Raw genomic sequence first — 21412 nt, 5'->3', positions numbered from 1 at the left:
TGAATCAACATCAGATAGATCATCAAATGGCTATGAGTCATCATAATTCAACAATTCACTAATTAGCAACAGATCAATCAGATCTCGAAGTCAACTCAAATTTTATATGAAGTTGAGTCGAGTTGAGTCGACTTCCGGCTCTGTTTATAACCTAAAACTTTTACATAACTAAGTCAGCGATTTCAGCAGTGATACTAAAATTTCCATTTTACTAATAGTAATCCAGTATAAATATTATATTCTATAAAGTTACTGGCCAGCTTACACACACAAAGGAACTCCAAAATGTTTATCAATATTTATCAGCTTTTTTGTCAATTCTTATCTTAATAGATTGGAGAATAAAAATATTTTGTTGACTTTTTATTTAGTTGTAGTTCTGGGATAGAATGTACAGAAATGAGTGAAGCTGTGTTTTGGATAATAGCTACTGTAGTAACTTTTGCATGTTTAATTACTATATTTAGCTTTATTGCTGTATACGACAGAAGAAAAAAGAAAAAGATTTCTACAGGTAAGATTAAATGTGATTAGTGATTTTGTTAGGGTTTACAATGAAAATTCAATTTCAAACCAAAAATGGAATTCACTTGCTTGACCTAGGTGAACAAAAACCCGTTTTGGCCCAGGGTTCGGCCAAAACCAAAGACCTGCAATTTTAGACGAAACCTAGTTACTTATAACATAAATCAAACAAACTTAAATGACTCAGATGCAAGATTTGAACAAAATCAAGCGCCGTGTCAGAGACACACAAGTCTATTGACGAATTTTTGATCGATTAACTGATATGTGTTATTTGGGTATGTGGTTGTGAACCTTAAGTTTTTAATTTTTGTTATACTTTTCAGCACTTACTAATGAGCAAACTCAGGCCCAGACCAACTACCCAGCCACTGTTCACATAACATACGAAAATGAAATTCAGAAGTACAAATCAAATCAATCAGTCAAACACAAATAATTCAATATTCAACCATTAACTAAGAATTGCTCTCAAGTGACTTCAAGCAACTTCATATCCAAGTAACTCCATATCGCAAGCGACACAAATGATAAAGGATTCACGGAGCGTTGCTAGAAAGTATTTAAGGAGGATGCTTGATAATTTTCAATATGCATGCCCAAAATTTAAGGTGGACGCAATACGCATTATGATCCTGGGACTTGTATCTATTTGACAGCCATATGGATTCCGCACAAGTTTTTAATTCACGACAGACAAACAGGAAAAACTTCAATTTGGTGTAAATGTATCCTTGACGGAGTATTGTCATGATTTGCTGATTTGATGAAGAAACATCGACTTCCTTAATTTTGTACTACAAATTTTACTATAAATAAACTGTTTATATTGATAAATATTTGATAACACTTGTGATTACGGTTCATATAATAAATATAGGTATTTATGGTCAAAATCACGTTTTAAAATTTTATCAACAAACACATTCAACAAGCTTTTTATCAAAGATTAATGAAAGTTAACTGATAAATATCTTAAAATTATCAAAAATAAAATGTTTTTTAGATTTTCGCGATCTGTTTAGTTTGCAACTTCTTAATTACTTAAAATGGAGTGGTCGGAATTTATTTTTTGGGTTATTTTTACTATTTTTATGACAATCGTATTTCCAGTTGTTTTGGGTGGTATAATATTTTGTTGTGTAAGCCGGAGTCAAAGCCAAATAACAACAGTTCCGTCAAGTAAGATATTCAGTGAGACATAAAGCCATAGACACAATTTTAATCACTTTATTACAGCACCTTATGTTATTGATCAAACTTCACGTCAACCGGATGACCCACCACGTCTAGGATTTGTAATTCCGACGCATCTGAATAACGACATCCATCGAAATAGTGTAAATGACAGCAGTGTTAATATCCAAATTAGAGATGTTCCACCTCCATATTCATCAATTCCTGGATCACAATTTCCTGGACTTCAGACTCAACTTCCATATCCAGAACATAATGCTATGCATTTTCCAATTCCTTCGCACCTGGATGTTCAATTTAATACTGAGAAAATCAATCTACCTCCAGTTTTTCCAAATGGTAATGCTACTCATGATTGTATAAATGTCGTAAAACAGTGGTGCGCAACATGTGTGCCGCGACACACTAGTGAACCGACATAAATTTCTAAAAATGCTTTGAACCGTATACTGTGTGCGGTTTCGATTGACACTAATTATCAAGGTGTGCCATGAAAAGTAGAAAGTTGCCAACCACTGCCGTAAAAATATGAATCAGATTCCTTTGATAATATTTGATCGAAATCACGTTTCAAAATGTTATGTATATCAACCAACACATTCATATTTTATCGCAGACTTTAAGATACATACCTAGATATTGATAGGTGTTTTACGTCATTAGATCCAAGATTTTAAAAGAATTTTTAATTCAGTAGTGATTTATCGATGAACGAGCATAGAAATGGAAGACTTTATATTTTTAATGATAATTGTAATTGTTATAGTTTTTGTTTTTCCAAGCTGCATATCGGGATTAATTTATTGCATCATTTACTACTTCCACAAGGCTAATCAGAATCTTGTAACAAGCGATTCAAGTAAGGCAAAATTTATCTTCGGATTGATTTATATTTGTTATTTGAGGATGTTCTATATTGTCATGATATTATCGAGGACGCATCCTTCATGATTTAGTCTATAAAGCATCTATTTTTAACAAAGTTGTGATTTATATTCATGTGTGTCAAGAAAAATCAGAAACGTCTAGATTTGGAAAATAATCCAACCTTAAAACTTTGAAGTTAGTAGTTTTGTTTTGGTGAATTTGATGTTATTGAACTTTATGTAGGCAAACGTGATAAAGTGAGAATAACATGCCTTCGTGACTTAGTGATTAGGGTAGAAAGCCACCAGAGGCTGATTCCTCAATCATTTTTGAATAAAATCTAATTAATATGACAAGAACTCGCCTACTACGACATGAAATTACATGTCAAAACATGTAGCTCGAAGTCTACTCAGATTTGATATGACAAAGTCGTCTAGACTCAATATAAAAGTCCATTGGACTTCGATATCGGATATTAAGTATTAGCCCGTATTAGCTAATCTAATTTAGTTTTCTGTATCTCATAACGAACATAACAGCACATAATATTATTATTTTTAGCACCAGCCGCTCCTACTGTTCAACCAAGTAATCCACCCGTAGATCCTGCTTATCAAATATCAGTCCAAGCGACCTATCAAAATGAGTTAAACAATCAGTCACAAAATCAAGCTTCATTTCAAGCACAAGTGGCTATTCCAAATTCAATTCCAATGCAAACGTTGACGAGGCCCACAACATTAGCAATATCATCAATAGAACAATCAGTGCAGAATCAATTTATTCCAATTCCAACGCCTTTCACGTCACAAGAGCCAACGACATTTCCGCCAATGCCAATGCCTTCATCGTCATCAAATCGAACAGTAAATAGCACAGAACATGATGATCCGCCACCAAGCTATCATAAAATCGATAAATTATAGTTAAAATTGTTAATAGGAGATAACTGAACAGCTTCAAATATTGAAGTCGTTTTACTTAATTTAATGCAATAAATTTAAATATGAGAAATCCAGTGAGAGTCATTATTATATGAGATTGGCTTCTTTTAGATCCTCAAGTTTGAGCAAAAAAAGTCATTCACAAATGGCATGTCATTAAAAGTGAACTTATCTAGTCTCCCTTGCTACCATATATAGTTTTTGGTATGAGTTCTACCTTTGATCTATGTCAGTGTTGAAATACCTGCGTCGTGACACAAAAAATCTGCATTATACCAGTGATGCCGCGAGAATTTCAAGTATGCCACAAACTTTTTTATAAGAGCTGAGGTGTGCATGGCACAAATAAGGTTGTCCACCAGTTCTATGTCAGGAGTGGTTAGCCTGTGTGTCGCGACACAATAATATGCAATGAAAATCTCAGATGATCCGCAAATTTTTTTAGGGCTGCGGTGTGTCGTGATACAAAAAATGTCTGCTTTATATCAGTGATGGACAACCTGTGTACCGTGACAAATTTCAGGTATGCCGCTAACTTTAAAGGCTGTGATGTGCTTTGTCAGAAATAAGGTTGTCCACAACTGCGCTATGCCAGATGTGGGTAATCTGTATTTCGCGACACATTAGTGCACCTCCAAGAATGTTCTGGAATGCCATTTACGGTTTTGGTCAAGGCTTACTACCAAGACATGCCGTGGTACACATATTCCCCACCATTGCTCTACACCTTCCTTGCCATAATATATGAAAGTCATTCAATTGTTAAACCAGGGACAACAACAGAACTACAGTTTTAGGCATTAAGAAAAAAGCCATCTGGATACACAAACAAGCGAAAAATCTTTTGCAGCACACAATTATTTAATTTGGCACGAGTACCGCAAAAACGTAATTTAACCCTCTGATGTTATTTCTAAACAATCCTATACCGTACTTGAAAAGCGATTTTAGATAGAACTTTGGAGTTTTTCACCATCCACAGAAGATTCATTTCCATGCTTTTTTCAAGAACAAATTCCATTTTGCCTATCTAGAAGCTTCCATCAATATGAAGAAAAACATTCAATTCAAAAGATCTTCCTAGCTGCACACCTGCCACAATCAAAGCCCTTCCATGAAGTCTAAAATTATAGTCAGCATCACTTTAAAATTGTATGAATCAGTCCAACCGGCGTTCACAATATTTTTTTGATAAATATTTACAATCAGGTGTGACGCAGTTTTCGTATGATAGCGTTATCATTGGAATCACTAAGAAACACACAAGCACATTGCCTTCAAAAGTATCAATAACTTTTTTTATCGCTAATTACCCGAGTGTGTTTACTGATAAAAATCTTTTTGGGTACGGAAAAAACAAATTTTTATTTTTTTGTAGAAATTCCAGTTGCAGTTTACTAAACATATTAGATAGTTTACAATGGACGATTATATTGGCATTTTAATTGCTGGATTTGTGTCTGTTTTTGTGCTTGCGATCTGCTTAATGTGTGGCATCTTTTGCATTGCATTTTGGCGCAAACGAAACAATAATGCACTTTATTCATGTAATTTAATTAATTTTGTGTCTTTTTTTGGTTATTTTATCATCTCTTCCATTTTTCAGCACCCGTTGTAATCACTGGACAAGCTCATCAACCACCTGGACAACCAATATATCCAGTTTCAGTTCAAAGTACTCAAAATTTAGAATCCCAAACTATGACTCATCCACCAAATCCTCAAATGCCTCAACCAAGTTCACTTTATCCTCCACAAAATACACAGATGCCACTACCATATCCAACTGCAAGTCAACCGCAATTTCCGCTACCGAATCAGCTTCCGTACCCACCACAAGATTCTACAAACTTCCCACAACCATCATCGTCTTCAAATGACTTGCGAGACTCCAATAATGAGAGAATTGATGACTTGCCACCAAGCTACCACAAAATCGATAAATTATAGTTATCTGCACTAATTTGTAGAAAATTAATCATTTTATGAATAAATTCGTAAATTAAGCATCATATGTTCCAATACAGCAATATAAATTATATATCAGATGATAAGAATTTTGATTCTCATTTTATTTACGATAAAGTTGATTTTTACTGTTCAGTCATCAATTGCTATTAGTTGTTCTTAGTTTAATAACCAATCAAGTTATGGGTGAAAATGATTATATCATCTATCCATTCTCAATTGTGGTGTTTATAGTGTTTATAATTGTCATCTGTGCATCACTAGTTCGTCGAAGGCAGAAGAACCAAAGTCGCACGAGATTTTCATGTGAGTAGCCCGAGCAGTAAAGTGTCTTAGTCAGGGTAACGCGGTGTTGCCGTATTGACGGTAGCGCAAAGTATTGCTGAATACGACATGTTTGTGGCATGATCCGAACAGCACATTGTCTTAATCAGGGCACCACTGCGTTGCTGTATTGATTGTAAGACGCAACGTTGCTCTAACGTTACTGTTACAGCGACGTCACACGTGTGGTGTGATCCGAACAGCACACTATCTTGGTCAAGGCACCACTGCGTTGCTATATTGACGGTAAGAGGCAACGTTGCCCTAGCGTTACTGTTACAGTGACGTCACATGTCACATGTGTACGTCACATATTTCTTACTTATTAGAATCATGCTCCTATGTGGAACTTAGGTTACAATAAATTGTTCTGCTTCTACCTTAATTGCTTGCTCTGTCACCTAATTTGTACAAATTCTCACATTCATCTGCGGACACATTCATCTTACATTCTTTCATCACTGTTCTCCGTCATGAACTACCACAAATTAGACAATCATTATCAATATCATCTGATTTACACAAGTATGCGTACCAATACGAGTTCCTCGTTACTTTTTCATTGATGAAATTTTCACACTCAGTCATTAATTAATAGTAGCTGCTTCTACATCGGTTATAAATGGCGGAATTTGTCTTTTATCCTTTCACATTAGTGATTTTTGTTGTATTTGGAATTTTAATATGTACATCAATGGCACGAAAAAAGAAGAGAAATCAAAGAGCTATGCTGTCAGGTTAGAATATACTATTGATAGTTTTTAAAAATTTCTACTATAAAATCAATATAATAGCCACTTCAATACACTAATAAGTGGCATATCAAGTGTATCCGTATTTGTAACGATAATGATTTTGACTTTTACTTATGTTTAATTTATAATTTACTCCATCAGTAATTGATGTCAGCTGTTTAATTATTTTTTAAAAATGTTTGATATCAAATTTGGGTATTTTCACCATTGTAATCGGCGGTGAATCACGTTTGAGAAATGAAAATTATCTTTTACTAGTCTTCTTGAAGACGTAGATACCGAGAACAAAATTAGCACCGAGAACAGTATCGAAATCAAGAATGGTACCGGAACCAAGAATGGTATCGGAACCGAAAGTGGTATCAGGACCGAGAATGCTATCGGAACCGAGAATGGTATTAGGACCGAGAATGGTATCAGGACCGAAAATGGTGTCGGAACCAAGAATGGTGTCGGAACCGCAAATGGTATCGGAACCGAGACAAAGACTACACGGGAATTCTTCGATCTCTCCGAACTATCAAATCCTTCCCACCTTAATTTATGAAAAAGACTCCAAGTAACCCAATAAGCAAACTGTCCCTTTTATATGATCATTGAAGCCCCTTTTCACCATGATACTGCTAATCATTTATCAAACCATTCATACAATAATAGGCAAATTATCATTTATATCAAGGTGTTTGTAATGATAAGCGAACTATGAGTATGATTAATTTTTGACGTGTAATTCTTTTCTCATTCAGTCGTTAATAGCTTTTGATTGTTTGATGGTGTGATTCAGTTTTGTGATTAAAATTTTTTGGAACTATTTAACAATGCAGACTGTTATTATTATAATGATAATTGCATTTGTATCATTGTTTGTGATATTTGCTTGTGCATCATTTTATAAACGCAAAAGAAATCAAGGAGCTTTATATTCAAGTAAATTAATTTTTGTGAATCTTCTTATCAAATGATTATTGCTTATTACGATCATTAATGAGTTTAAGCAAGTCTTAACCAGAATTCGAAGTCGACTTAGATCGACTCGACTCCATACAAAACTCAAGTCTACTTCCCGCTCTGATCTAAACAAATTTGTCCTTACTGTAAACTTGGCAAAGCTAGTAGTCAATGTAATTTCCTCTTTTACTATAAGGACAATTCGCATTTTATACATTACCATATACATAGAAGTATGTAAACAATGTATTGGTATAGATAAGAACTCTAATTCTCAATTAGCTTTTTGTGTGCAATTTTAACTTACTCTCATTCAGTTTCTCAATCTAACCATTGAATGTTTGTTGTTTGAATACTCAAATTTAATGATTTAAATTTAGCAAGCTATGGAAGACAATTGGTTTTTTATTTCTATGGCAATTGCTATTGTGTTATTCACTATGTTTATTGTTTGTGGAGTAAATTTCACTCGAAGACAGAGAAGGAAGAGAGCAATTTTATTCTCGAGTAAATCAAATTTGTTGAATCTTATCCAAATTAAATTAAATTCAGCAGAAATGAAATTAAATTAATTAAAACTTTTTACCATACCTTTATAGCTCCTGTAATAGTAGCTAGTCAACAAATGCCAACAAATCCAGCTCATCCAGTTCAATTCCAAGCAGGCCCAGCAGGCACTTTTCAACCTAATCCAAGTGCTCCATATCCACAAAATATGCAATATCATATGCCAATGCCTAATTATCAAAATCAACAGCCATTCCAACAGCCTTATCAAAATGTCTATCCACAGCAACCACCTCCATATCCTGGAGTTCCACAACAGCAAACAGATAATAATCAAGTTGGTTTTAAAATTGATGTCAATACTTTCTCATCAACTGCAGTTGGCAGAAATTATGAAGAATCAAGCAATTCCGTGGCTCGTTATTGATCAAAAATGTTGTAAATATTTAAATTGTTAACATTAATAAAGAAATTTTTGATCTTGTTTTTATAAAAAATCATTGCTCACTTGATGTAATTATATTGTTGAAAGCTTTTTATCTGTGTGAATTCTTATAACAAGCAATTAACACAATGATACTTAATCATGTGTTTTATGATAAGATACTATTGTGTTTTCGTTTGAATTTTCACTTCTCTAATCAGTCATTGTTTAGTCTCGGGCATTCTTAGAATTCAATGTGAATTTCGTTCCAAATTATGGATAGTTTTATGATTGTGATAATTATTGCTGTGGTTTTCGTGTCCTTAATAGTCTTAACATTTTGCTGTTTAGCCATTATTCAACGGAGAAATCGAAATGGTAATCAGTCAGGTAAGAGATTAGAATCAAATTTGAAGTGGTTCTATCACAAGTTAAGCAGTGACTCATAAAATTTTTTTATCCTAGTCGAAGAAGGAACGGTGTATCCAAAATACCAGATTTCAACTATCCAAGGAAATTCAATGAATATACAGCCAAATGTGATGAATCCTGCATATCCTATACAATATCCAAAGTCGATGAATACTCAAAATGTTCAGATGCCATGTCCAATTATTACTCCGTCATTAATAAATCCCTATCGATTAAATCCTGTAAACCCTGTTAGTGTAGTCATAGCTCCACTAGTGATTCCTACTTTGTTTATACCAAAATTCCGTTTTTAATAATAAATCTAACTTAGGTATAAAATAAATAACCGTTTTGAGAATGAATTTCAGTAAGCATTGAAATGCTGTTAAATTTGGGCGCGAAAATAAAACATTAATTAGTCATGGACATTTTGTCACTTTCAGTGTTGATTTCTGTTGTATCACTTATTTCAATATTCTTGATTTGCTGCTGTGCCTCAGTCGTTTATCAAAGAAGAAACCGCTTCCGTAAGAATCTTCTTTTGTTGTTCCTCAAAATTTACAAAGAATAACATTTTTTTCCAGCTCCTGTGACAATAATAAGTCAATGTCCTGCGAATCAACGTTGTGGTCCATATATTGGACCATATCCAAATGCTTCTGTTCCAATTCAACCGATGAATTCCCCTGCATATACTCAAAATGCTCAAATGCCGATGCAGTATTCAAATAATCCACCTCAAAATTATTCAAACCGTCCGCAAACTCCTGCGTTTTCTCCTAATATGCCTTTGCAATATAATCAACCTCCAAATTATTACAACATGAATAAAAACTAAACAGTAAAAAGCGTGCAAAAAGGAAAAATAAATTAAAATTTCCAGTAATATTCAAAATTTGCAAAATATGAGAGTTGCGTACCCACAATATCTCTCTCGGAATTCTCTCACTTACTGCCACCTTATTATTATCTGGATTTTCTATAGCATGCGCTTGAAACCTTGACACTTTGGGTTGTGTGATTTCAATTTGAGATCACTTGATGAAATTTTTAAAATGTCACTTTAAATTTATTTTGAACTGCAAAAATTGCAGCGAATTCAGGCAAATTGAAGATCACCTCATAATTTGAAATTCAGAAATTCGTTAAATTCATTATTTGTTAAATATCTCTTTCAACACGTTTTTCTTAAATAGATGCTATATTTGGCTAATTTTATCTTATTAGAAAGCGCTTTGGCCTACGTACACCAAATTTGTTCCTTACTTGCCTCTCATCGTGAGAATTTACTCAGTGTTATTCAAAATTTTTAAAAATTTTTCATTTTCCAAAAAAAATGTTGAAATTTACTTAAAAAACATAATTAAACTTAGTTATTAGTATTGATATAGTATAATAAGGACATTTGGATAGTCTTAGTACTAAATTACATCAAATTCAGACCAAAGAATTAACAAAATCAGTGGATAAATTTAGATATTTAAAATAATATCTTAATTAATAAACATGGATTTCTTTTTCTTCGTTTTCATTGCATTTACAACATTTGTTCTTTGTTCATTATGTGGATTCTGTTGTCGTAAGAAAGAATCAGGCGCCATTTACTCAAGTAAGTCAATTCATCAACCTATAACTGATTAATCAGCATATTGGTATTTTTATGTCAATGAATCATTGAATGTTATTATTATCAGTAACTTTTCAAGTCTACTTCTTATTCCATTTAAATTCTCATGAAATGTGACGTTTATGGGATTTTTTTCATTCTTATTTATTCATTCACAGCGCCTGTTGTTGTTACATCAGAAACACACCAAGTTCCAAGTGGAAATGTATATGCACAACAGACGACGATAACAACAAATTCTACACCGTATCAGAATCCACAAATGCCTATGCCTTATCCAGCTGGAAATGCTGCACCTTATCCACCAGCAGGAAATGTTCCACCTTATCCACAACCACAACCGATGCAACCGTAAGATTTAATTACAGTAATTATGATAACAATTGCTTAATTACTTTATATCCAACAGTTATCCTCCTGTTAATGCCGGATCTCCATATCCGCCACAAGCACCATACGGTCAACCAGGCGCACCATACCCTCCAGTAGGATATCCACCACAACCAGTTATGCCACCAACATACAATGAAGCTGTTATGCATGGCGGTCCAGGATATCAGAAGCAAGAGGCTTACAATCCATCCTATCCTGGAAATTAAAGTTATATTCTCAAAGACATTAAATATTTAAAATACAAAAGGAAATGATATTCAATGTGCCCATTCAAACTTTATATATATTTTTTTGAAAAAGGAACAAAAAATAACTCGAAAGGAAGGAAAAATTTGTGACTTAATTTTTGTGTCTTACATAAACATAATAATGCTTAAATATGCTTCATTTTTCATTTTGTCACATTCTCCTCAACATAATTAATGTATATTATTACTATATGAGATTTACAAAACGATCGAATAATACTTTTTTATATTTTCATGCCTGTATTAAGCAGTTTAAGGCATAACAAAATATTTATATGTTTATATATCTGCAGAATTTAAGACAAAACAAAGATATAATGAATAAAAATGATGAAAATGTTTAAAAAAGAATCTCAAAAATTTCAAGAGAGAGAAAAACATAAAAACTTATGCTGAGTATTATGTTTGTTGCTTTTTGTGTATGCTGTGAGAGGAATTGCGTGACTGAGAGAAGTACGGAGAGAAAGGGACGAAGAAAAATCACAACATTATCCTCTAAACAAACATTTGACAGGATTTTTTCCTTCATCTTTTTATTATTTTTAAGAAAAAATTATGGACGCTGGCATTTTAATCATATTTTTATGCTCATTCATAATCATATTTTGTGCAGCATGTATATGTTGTAGTATATTTAGTGATAATGAGGAAGAAATAAGAAATTTAGGTAAGAAATCTGTGAAATTAAGCATTAACTTTCCCGCCATGATAATTTTCTGTATCCTAACTTCCAGAGAGGAGACAACAAGGACCAAATGCAGCTACGGATGCTCCCTATGTCGTAGAAATGGAACAAATCAAAAGACCTACAAATATCACACCAATTAAAAGTCCAGCAAAATCAAAAGCATCATTATGTAATGAGGAAGTTCCACCGCCAAGTTATGAGGAATGGCTGCATATGTCAGGACAAGTGACTCCAAATATCTAAACATATATCAAAACTTAGCATATTCAAACTACAAATATCATAAACTTTACAGTGTTAATGTGTTCATTTATGTTTGTTATACAATTTGCAGAGGCTCAATCCATCGCCAAGATATCGTAGTGATTTAAGACAATTAGCTGTTTAAGCATCGTACCAAAGAAATGTTTTTATATAAATATTTTTAAAGTTTTACAAGACAAATGCCAATTTAGGTTTAATTAAGCATAAGAAGCAATAAAAGTGTTGTATTTTTTACCAAAATATATTGTTTTTATTATCACAAAACATCCAGTGTTGCATTGGGATGCTGGATATCAACATACAGTTCCGAAATATTGAAAAAAATATTAATCACAGTAATCTCGTGAGATTAAACTCAGTTTTCTTATGGAATGTTGTCCTCTGTTTTTGGCTATAGAAGCGATGATATAAGCCTTTATTAATCTTCAATCCTGTCTTTAATAATATTTTCCTTTTGGTTTAAAGTGTCCGCCAAAAGTTCCTGAAGTTCAAGTTTTGAACCTCCTTTTTAAATTTTGAACCTCAGTTACTTTTTAAATCCTGAATGACCGTTATGATTCTCTTTTGCCTTGAATTTAAATTCTCATCAAGTTTTCACACCTTGATCAGTACAATTAAAAATGTCATTACAAAACCTGAAATAAGGCTGAAATTACATTGTGAATGGCAACATTTTCAATTTATTCATTTCAAAAGATCCAGCCAATTAATTTAATTAATATCCAATGGAGTGCTTCTTTCTATCATCTGCTTTATTTGTTTTCCTGAGTTCAACAAGTTGGTGTCGATACGCTGTTAATAAATTTAGTGATTCAGGTGAATTAATAATTACAATTAATTAAAATTTAATTTATATACAATTTTATTATTTAATTAGAAGAAGCAGATGGTTTAATAAGCTGTGAAACTGCTCCGTCTGTTATTCCTTACACAAATATTTCTGTGCCTTTAGTTCCAATTGAGAGGAACAATTCATTCTATCAAAACAGCTTTAATTATATCTATGCAACATCACCCCCAAGCTATGATGAAGCAATGGGCTTAAATTTAAATTAGTTAGCAAGAATTGGAAATTAAGACACAAAAGTTCATAAATTCTCAAAAAGTTGTGTTTAGTTCGGTATTATTCTAGTGATTTAAAAACATAAATAATATCCAGCATTGAAAGAAATAGAAATGGCCATAAAAATGGATGGAAGCACTTTTGTGGACAAAAATGTTGATATTATACTGGTTATTGTAGCAGTTCTTTTTGCCATTCTGATAGTTAGTGTTGTGGTCTATGTAGTAAAGTTAAAGTCTATAAAATCAGGTAACCTTTACAAATTTCAATTATGTATCATCATCAAACAAACATATATCCCTAAAATATACAGCAATTGGATTAGATGGTAGACGAAATAATGATCCAGAGCCTTCAACTACAAATTATCAGCCTTTATCACCGAACAGTTTGAGATTTGATAACTTACCTGTAGCTGGATCTTCAAGTGCATTCCTGACAATTCCCACAATCACTAGAACTTATGATAATCAGCTATCAAACTTGAAATAATATGATTTAATTAATCCTGCATAATTTGAGATGATTACAGGATAATAATTAAGGCAAAAAAATATGAACGATCAGAATTAATGGACTAATGTGTGTGTGAGTGTGTGACAAAAGAACAAAAGAAAGAAGTACAGCATCAAAATTAGATAAAAATGTGTTATATTGGATTTATATTAATTTTACAATGTTTTGTCGTAATGTACTTAATATTCATGTACTTTAATGGATCAAGCTTACGACAAAAGTCAGGAATTAATGGTAGGACATGAAGTAATGTCATTTTTGGACTATTAATTTTCATTTTCTTCCAATTTCTATAGAAAAGAACCAAAAATTAGGACATAAGAATGTAAAGTTCAATCCAAAGGATGAATATATTCAATCTAACGAATATAAGGACATTTGGAATCCAGGAGTTGGTTTTTCATGTGAAGTAACAGAAATAGTAGTGGAATCACCAAAAGTCAGCAATCCAATTGATGCATCCAATAATAATAGTGAACCACGTGATTGTAATTGTATCAATTAAGTTTATTTTCGGATTTATTATGATCTGTTCCTTTAATTAATTAATCTAGTTTTGTAAGTTGTCATCTTGTTAATAAGAAAAGATACAATAAATAAATTTACGTAATTAAAATACAATTTTCATCTTATTTGGTAAATTGTTCAAAATTTAAACCTCAAATTTTTAATCATTGGATTAAAATTAAATCGTCGGATTAAAAATTTGACCCACAAGTCTAACCCCAAAATAATTGACAATTTCGAGGTTTCTATCGAGAAGCTATTCAATAATATTTATTATTCTTATTGCATTTATTCAAGTTACTTTTAATTCATTTTAAATTAATAAAGTAATGTAAGTGAAGTTCCAAAGCATTTAATATATTGCAAATTACATCCAAAAATTGTATAAAATCATCAAAAATGAATGAATTATTTATTGCTGCTATTATGTTCTGTGCTTTTATTGTCATATGTACCATATGTGTGTGGTATTCGCTTTCAACTTGTCAGCAAATACAGGAACCTGTGGAGGAACCGTTAATAGGTAGGTAGTAATTAAAATAATTAAAAAAATTGATTAATTTCTTTTTTTCAATTTTAAATATTCAGGCGTAGCAAATGAAGCACTTCAAGAAGATGACCTGGATGATGTTGATTTGCCGTACAATTATGGACAGATCAACGACAGCTCAGATAGCAGTTCTCCTTCAATACGTAATTTTCCAACTCATTCTCCTCCAAGGATATCCACAAGAAGAATAGGATATATTTGCCCTAATAGGCCAGAAAATGAAAACCAAATTTATGAACCTATAGAAAACGATCCAAATTATATTGCATATTTACGTATTACGTCGTCAAATTCAAATTTAGCGGATATAGAACCTTCCGTACCTAGATCAACAGCAATATCTATAAGTCATGATATTTTAAATGAATCACCGCCACCAGAGTATGAAGAAGCTATAAGAAGAAATTATAGCGTCTAAAAATGACATTCAACCCTAATGACTATATGCTTATGCTTGCTATTTCTATAGTAATCATCAAAGCAATTATTAGAATATGTTTGTGAATTAGCTTATCTGGAAGAAATTAAATTTGTTCTGTAAAGCATGTTTGAAGCGTCAACAAGTGAAAATTACATTTATTTCCACGTACACACAAGGATGCAAGCAAGCAAAAAATGTTTAATGTAATTTATTAAAGGAATGAGAATCTCATAGCAATATTTTCAATAAAGTTAAATTGTATACTATGTCAATTGCTATATCTTTAATGTGATTTTTTATTTCAATTGATTTTCAGGTGTAGAAATAGTCAGGAATTGTAGGATAACTGGAAGATTCATCAACGCTTTTAACGGTTTTTTGAAATTCAAAATTTAACGGTTTTGTAAATTTCGAAAAAATTTACAAAATAAAATTTGAATTTTACAAAACCGTTAAATTCTGAATTTCAAAAAACAGTTAGTATAATTGAGTAATCTTGAAGCTAAATCATCCAATAAATTGAATATTAAACTTTTAAAGCAATTAAAAGTTGAATCAAGTCAAATAACAATTTTAAAGTGTCGAAAAGATCATTAAATTAGACTTTATAGCTAGACAAACTTTTCATTCTCATCAAAAAAACTTTTCTTCTTCTTATTTTCATTCATCGAATATCCGTCCCAAGTTTTAGATATTAAATTGATTTTCCTTCTAAATTTCGTCAATAATGAATGCTGAATCTATTAAAATGTGTTTGCGTGGGATGAAAAATATTTGTGAATTGCGGTTAAAGATAAGAATTAATCAACATGCTATCAATTCCTTCATTTTCTGATGATGGGTACGAATATGGAAGTAGGTGAAATTGTCGCTCGCATTGATAAATTATATGTGATGAGAATAATTTATTCAAAAACATTTTTCTCGTTCTCGTAAAGCGATTAAGGATCTATTTCCTTTATGCTGCAATTTAATTTATCCTGTAATCAGTTTTGAGTGACGGAATATGATGTTTGTTATTTACTGCAACGATGACGGAGTTAAAATCAACAAGACTGTCATCATCATTTTAAAAAAGTGTTTACACATGTTATTAGCATCTTTTAGAATGTCATTCAATTAGCACATAATTGGATGTGAGATGGAAATTGTAGTTAATTTGGAAATTAAAGAAATTTAAAAAAAATCGTTATTTTAAATTCTTGGGTGTGAAAATATGAGGAACAACTTTCAAGTTTTAAAAGTTCGTTAAAATTTAAATTTTCAAAATCCGTTAAATTTTCAAAAATCAATTAAATTTTAAATTTCAGAAAAATCATTAAATAAAAGGCATTTAAAAATCATAAAATGCGTTTTCCTCAACATTTAAAACAGCACATCAAACTAATTATGAGTATTAACTTATCAAACATTCCGACATAAATCTGTGTTGATGCGGAAAATATGCTCATTAAAGCATCTAAATTCCGTTCGCTAAATTAAACATTTCTTAATAAACATAGAAATTTCGTTACACTTCCTTCATGAGAATTTATCAGATTTTTGAAATATCACATTCCATACATGACGTCAACTTCAACCGGAATATCAAATGAAGCGCAACATTGTGAACATGCACAGATTATGATTTAAGGTAATAGCTTTTAGAAGAAGAACTGCTTTATATGATATGAAGATCCTTCATGAATCTGTAATTGTAGATTAAGTTGTTCATTGGTAAGAAAAACTACTTGTTTGGATGATTTATGGATGTTCTGAGATTCAGTGTTGGTTGCTTGTCTGACTTCTGTTTCTTAGCTTATGAAGAATGTTGCAATCATTAAATTCAGTCTGCAGCACTGCCTGGAAGCAAACATAAACAAAATATGAATAAGATTATAATAAATCCTAGGATTAAAAATAAATCTCAAGATTTATATATAATAAACTTTCTTTATTGTGAGTTTAGTAAATACATTCCGTTTATCATACAATGATTGTTAAATTTTTGTAATACCAACCATTTCGGTTATCCAAAAATTTATAATCATTAATTTAAGCTTAATTATGTGTTATGTCATATCATTGATTGTGGTGAAATTTGGATAAATAAAATTTGAAGGAAATCCTTAATGAGACAAAAAAATTAAAAAAATATTTTATACTTAAAACTAAAATAACAAGAACATCCTGGATGGTTTTTATTATGAGGGATCCAGTTTGTATTTGTTCAATAACAAGAATATTTCCTAATCCGCCGTTTTTTGGGATTTTTCAATGTCACTGACAAATTTGCATCACGATTGTTCCGATGTTGGGGATTTTATATAGGCGTTCTTGAGCCTCACTGAACTTTTTGAATAGTCTCGCTATTGATAGCTTCATTCAAATTAATCAGCATAGCTGATTTGGTTGGTTAATTGATGTTCAACCCTTATTTGTGGATGGTGAACTGACTATGTAATCATCACTTATTGAATATTAGTCAATCTCTGATGACGATTGTAAATTTTGGGTAAAGCAGGAAAATTACTTTTTCCTGTAAACGTGCGCTGAATTATCGTTTATGTTTGAATGTTAATGGAATATTTGCCTGTTGAGTCTTTATCTCGAATGCCTTGTAAGCTTCACAGCCCCTGTGATTAGCTGAATGAATCAACTCGGCAATTAACGAACTTTTGGCTTCCTTCGCGAGTTGTTCAAAATTGAACATTTTACGCCTAAATTTCATGATTTCATCGGTGCACTTAACACACCGTTGCTGATAGCCGCAATTAGATGTTGAATGTCCCCAGCGTGGCATTAAATGACATTGCAGTTTGATTTTAAATTTGTTCTTCTGATCGGTATCCCATTTAACTGATATATCATCAATTATTCATATAATGAATGATTGAATATATTACAGTTTTGGTGGATTGCTTGAAGTTGATGAGGTATAACAGTATCATTTTCGTTTTTGAAAAGCACTTTTGATTTGCTCAGCTGGAATATTGTGTTCCTTTAAAATTGATAATAGTTCGAGCTGGATCTACCTCATAGAAACCTTAGAATCTATGCTGATATGGTTTTTCTGACTGCTCCGATGTACGTGTTAAATAACTGATGAGTTTGTCCTTTAAAACATCCACAGATGATCTTTTTCAAATGACTTAGCAAATGATTTGTGAGATTCATTGCTGATAACCTTAAAAATAGGTTTTTTTGAAATTTTTAGTTTGCTGCATACTTCTCTGAAAAGTGTCAAGCTGGATCTGGTCAAATTGGCTATGAATGCCTTGTTGTTATCATCTTCAACTGGATATTCAGATGCTTTTGGCTTATCGGCAGAATTTACAGAGTTTTTATGAACATGAATTTTAACCTTTTTTATGGTCATCCCTATTTGGGCTAATTGTTGGACTAATTATCGCCGTGCTGGCGCTTTTTCTTTGTCATAACCACGAACACTCGCGAACACTTGATTATGATAATTAAAATTAATCACTTTGATAATAATTGGTAAGAAAAAAAATTTATGCGGAGCAAAGCTTTGGTTTTACGTCTGAACTCTTCAACGTTCTAATGAGCCTCTCTCAAGATTTAATTAAACCCTGAGATACAGAAACCACAGAAAGTCATTCCTGATGAGCAGCAAGACATCAAATGTGATTGAATCAACAAAGCCACTTATGTCTACCTAGAAAATAAAGTCATTAATTTATTCTGCTGATGTCTTCATGAATTTAACCTCAAAATGCTCTCGACAGAGATTAATGTGATTCCATTGAGAGTATCTAGGCTGGAATTAAAGGGACAAAAGAAAAATGATGATACATCCTGGATATAATTTTTCAAAATTATAATGTTTATTGATTCTTATTATTTCCAGTCAATTATTATTTTTTATCATATCAATCGATTTTGCTGACTTGACAATTTTTCATCTTGTTCCTTAATTTTTTTATGTGGCATTTATATAAAAGAACATCAAAAATGTTGTTTTTTGTTTACGCATACAAGCATTTTTTATGCAAAGATAAACCAAATTTTTTAAATATTTAAATATTCTTAAGATTTTTTTTTTATTAGAAGCTTTACGTTTCCATGTCCTTAATGTGGTTGTTTCTGGCTTTATTTTCACTGCTATGAAAATCCTTTTATCTTTATAAATATGATACGCATCTTAAATGTGTATGAAAGCAAGTAATTTCATGAATTTTCTTTTTTTTTATTAAAAAGGGCAAATTTTTTAACATTTTCGAGAAAAATTTATTTTTATTTCAAGTTGTGGGATGAAGATGGTTTGTTGAGTGCCATGTGACATTGTCAAAAATATCGTTTGATTTTTATGGGGTCGTTCATTTATTTCGTGACAGAATAACGAATTTTATTTCAAAAGTGAACATTCTTATTCTTGGAATATCCATTGTTTGAAGCAGATTCATCCCCCTCCCCCTTTAAGAAGTTTCGTAGAGGAACTTCGTCCCTAAGAGGTTTCACTTATTATGTTGAGCACTGAATTACATAATAAGTAGCTCACTTCGCTGACCGTACAGATCAGCTTTGATCTATGGCCTCTCTCAGTTGACGTCTAAATCAGTTGACGTAATAAGTAATTAACCTTATAATACGTAACGTTTTCAAACGGGGGAGAGTTTGAGATTTTGTGAAAGTTTTAAGAATAGCAAAGTTTTTTTCTTTGAAGAATTTGTAAGCTGAAGGGGGTCGTCAAATTACGTAACTAAATAACCCTTTGTAAGAGTTCAGCACTTAAGTGCTTCCAAAATGTCATGAGAATTGTTACGTTCAACAGGTGAAACAGATGAATATTCAAACTGTGGAAAATCAGAACAAATCCCGAAAGATCTTAGTAATCCTGAACGTTCTTTTGCAAATATTCATGATAAAAAAATGTTCAGGAATTATGTAATGCTTAGGGAGAGGGTAGTAGAAATTGTGATTCATGATTTTACTACACAGAGTTACTTTAGGGGGGTTTAAGAACGTCATTATTAGCGTTACGCAATTCTCAAACGTTCTCTAATTGAGTAATAGCAGTAAATTCCTAAGAATTTTAATTGCTTTACGTGATAAGTTAAGGACTTAAAATGGAGAATAGACCATAGCGATAAAATAGTCGACTTTTGATACAAGGCGACTTCAAGCCCTTGAAGCAGTCTGACTTGAAGATCACAAGCTCTGCTCCTGTTCAATGCGCGAATAGATTATTCCAAGACTTAAAGTCTTCTCTACTTTTATATGTGGTCGATTCAATATTAGTCAATTAATTAAATCAATTGTCAACTGAACGAAAATCACAATCGAAATAATTTAAAATTCGTATAGGAATCACGATATTTGACAATTTTAAAAAATGTAAATGAAGCTCCATGACTTTCGTGTTCTGCACAATTTAATATTTCATTGATGCGTAGCGCTTTATAGATCATTAAATTTGCAGAAAAACAAATCGAAAATAAAGAAGATTAAAAATTCTTTGTCATCATTTTCAATTCGTAACTCCAATATAATATATTTTGGTACCTGACACTGAAACACTACTATGAAAGTCTGTTAGACTAAATCAGCTCATGTGATTATATAAATAGTGAACTAACTGACTGTGAGGCATAATTTATTCTGTTAGAAATTCAAATTCAGTGTCCTTAAATAATGCAAAACTTTTCAACAATGAAAAACTTTGCAGCATTTTGAATGACAAAACTTTCAATTTTAATGATCCCGCATGGAAAGTACATGAAAGTACATCCATTTCCAGGAATACATTAGAATATGAAACATTAATAAGGAATTGTTAAAGAAAAGTTTTACATTAGTCTGAGAAATTACATCAAATGTGTGCATTAAATCACTGCATGTACACCTGCTACCTCAATTTTTCCCACAACTTGTCATTTCAAACTTATTCAAATGTGTGCAATTTTACGTTTAAAAAAATGGAAATATTTGAAGCTGTGCCAAAAATTAAAAAAGTTATTGCAGCTGAGTTGCTTTTTTTGAGATCCTGAACATCAAATCGTTTATATCTATTATCATGCAAAAATTCGTGTATAAAACTGTTTTATTTTCTTCTGTATAAAAATTGCTCCGGCACACACACATATGTTTTTTTTTCTCATAATTCATTAGCTGATTATTACTGCATGTAAAAAAAATCATAATGAAATTAAGCCATTAACAAATCTTCATGTATGTAATGTGTATAAATATTAAGTAAATTACTAATTATTATAGTTTTTATCACAATAACCATTAACACTTATTTTTCTTCTTTTTTTGC

At 31.7% G+C, this 21412-nt stretch overlaps 4 protein-coding genes and 1 long non-coding RNA gene across 6 annotated transcripts; all 5 read left to right on the top strand.

The window, feature by feature from the left end:
* Positions 1-1543: 1543 nt before the first annotated feature.
* On the top strand, positions 1544-3606 carry LOC139097672 (uncharacterized). Its single transcript, XM_070649581.1, has 3 exons — positions 1544-1707; positions 1765-2061; positions 3154-3606. Exons 1-3 carry the CDS (start codon positions 1575-1577, stop codon positions 3516-3518), a joined length of 795 nt encoding a protein of 264 aa, XP_070505682.1. The 5' UTR covers positions 1544-1574; the 3' UTR covers positions 3519-3606.
* A 1298-nt stretch (positions 3607-4904) lies between these two features.
* On the top strand, positions 4905-5550 carry LOC139097681 (uncharacterized). Its single transcript, XM_070649594.1, has 2 exons — positions 4905-5083; positions 5143-5550. The coding sequence occupies exons 1-2, from the start codon at positions 4957-4959 to the stop codon at positions 5484-5486; spliced, it is 471 nt and encodes a 156-aa protein (XP_070505695.1). The 5' UTR covers positions 4905-4956; the 3' UTR covers positions 5487-5550.
* A 101-nt stretch (positions 5551-5651) lies between these two features.
* Positions 5652-9219, top strand: LOC139097682 (uncharacterized). 2 transcript variants are annotated; one of them, XM_070649595.1, is made up of 3 exons: positions 5652-5810; positions 8131-8852; positions 8928-9219. In XM_070649595.1, exons 1-2 carry the CDS (start codon positions 5687-5689, stop codon positions 8463-8465), a joined length of 459 nt encoding a protein of 152 aa, XP_070505696.1. In that variant the 5' UTR covers positions 5652-5686; the 3' UTR covers positions 8466-8852; positions 8928-9219. The 2 variants fall into 2 exon arrangements, with proteins under 2 accessions (XP_070505696.1, XP_070505697.1); XM_070649596.1 differs by lacking the exon at positions 5652-5810 and adding an exon at positions 6405-6565.
* A 994-nt stretch (positions 9220-10213) lies between these two features.
* On the top strand, positions 10214-12333 carry LOC139097675 (protein shisa-5-like). Its single transcript, XM_070649584.1, has 4 exons — positions 10214-10482; positions 10659-10851; positions 10910-11808; positions 11876-12333. The coding sequence occupies exons 1-3, from the start codon at positions 10380-10382 to the stop codon at positions 11097-11099; spliced, it is 486 nt and encodes a 161-aa protein (XP_070505685.1). The 5' UTR covers positions 10214-10379; the 3' UTR covers positions 11100-11808; positions 11876-12333.
* Positions 12334-12736: 403 nt separating this feature from the next.
* Positions 12737-14228, top strand: LOC139097693 (uncharacterized). The gene is made up of 4 exons (XR_011545087.1): positions 12737-12909; positions 12971-13405; positions 13470-13906; positions 13969-14228. It is a non-coding gene; the product is annotated as an uncharacterized lncRNA (long non-coding RNA).
* The last annotated feature ends 7184 nt before the right edge of the window (positions 14229-21412 follow it).

The sequence above is a fragment of the Chironomus tepperi genome, unplaced genomic scaffold (genome assembly GCF_022539635.2).
Source record: "Chironomus tepperi strain 1889 unplaced genomic scaffold, CSIRO-AGI_Ctep_v1 contig_427, whole genome shotgun sequence".
Classification (NCBI taxonomy): Eukaryota; Metazoa; Arthropoda; class Insecta; order Diptera; family Chironomidae; genus Chironomus; species Chironomus tepperi.
The sequence above is the reverse complement of the archived record's forward strand: the minus strand, read 5'-3'. Positions and strand labels throughout refer to the sequence as shown.

Excerpts from the sequence above, each read along its gene's own strand:
- LOC139097682 (XM_070649595.1), top strand. The coding sequence starts at position 5,687 with ATGGGTGAAAATGATTATATCATCTATCCATTCTCAATTGTGGTGTTT. Across the intron at positions 5,811-8,130 it reads AAGTCGCACGAGATTTTCAT|CTCCTGTAATAGTAGCTAGT; the intron begins GTGAGTAGCCCG and ends ATACCTTTATAG.
- LOC139097672 (XM_070649581.1), top strand. The coding sequence starts at position 1,575 with ATGGAGTGGTCGGAATTTATTTTTTGGGTTATTTTTACTATTTTTATG. Across the intron at positions 1,708-1,764 it reads AATAACAACAGTTCCGTCAA|CACCTTATGTTATTGATCAA; the intron begins GTAAGATATTCA and ends ACTTTATTACAG. Across the intron at positions 2,062-3,153 it reads ACCTCCAGTTTTTCCAAATG|CACCAGCCGCTCCTACTGTT; the intron begins GTAATGCTACTC and ends TATTATTTTTAG.
- LOC139097675 (XM_070649584.1), top strand. The coding sequence starts at position 10,380 with ATGGATTTCTTTTTCTTCGTTTTCATTGCATTTACAACATTTGTTCTT. Across the intron at positions 10,483-10,658 it reads ATCAGGCGCCATTTACTCAA|CGCCTGTTGTTGTTACATCA; the intron begins GTAAGTCAATTC and ends ATTCATTCACAG. Across the intron at positions 10,852-10,909 it reads CAACCACAACCGATGCAACC|TTATCCTCCTGTTAATGCCG; the intron begins GTAAGATTTAAT and ends TATATCCAACAG.
- LOC139097681 (XM_070649594.1), top strand. The coding sequence starts at position 4,957 with ATGGACGATTATATTGGCATTTTAATTGCTGGATTTGTGTCTGTTTTT. Across the intron at positions 5,084-5,142 it reads CAATAATGCACTTTATTCAT|CACCCGTTGTAATCACTGGA; the intron begins GTAATTTAATTA and ends TCCATTTTTCAG.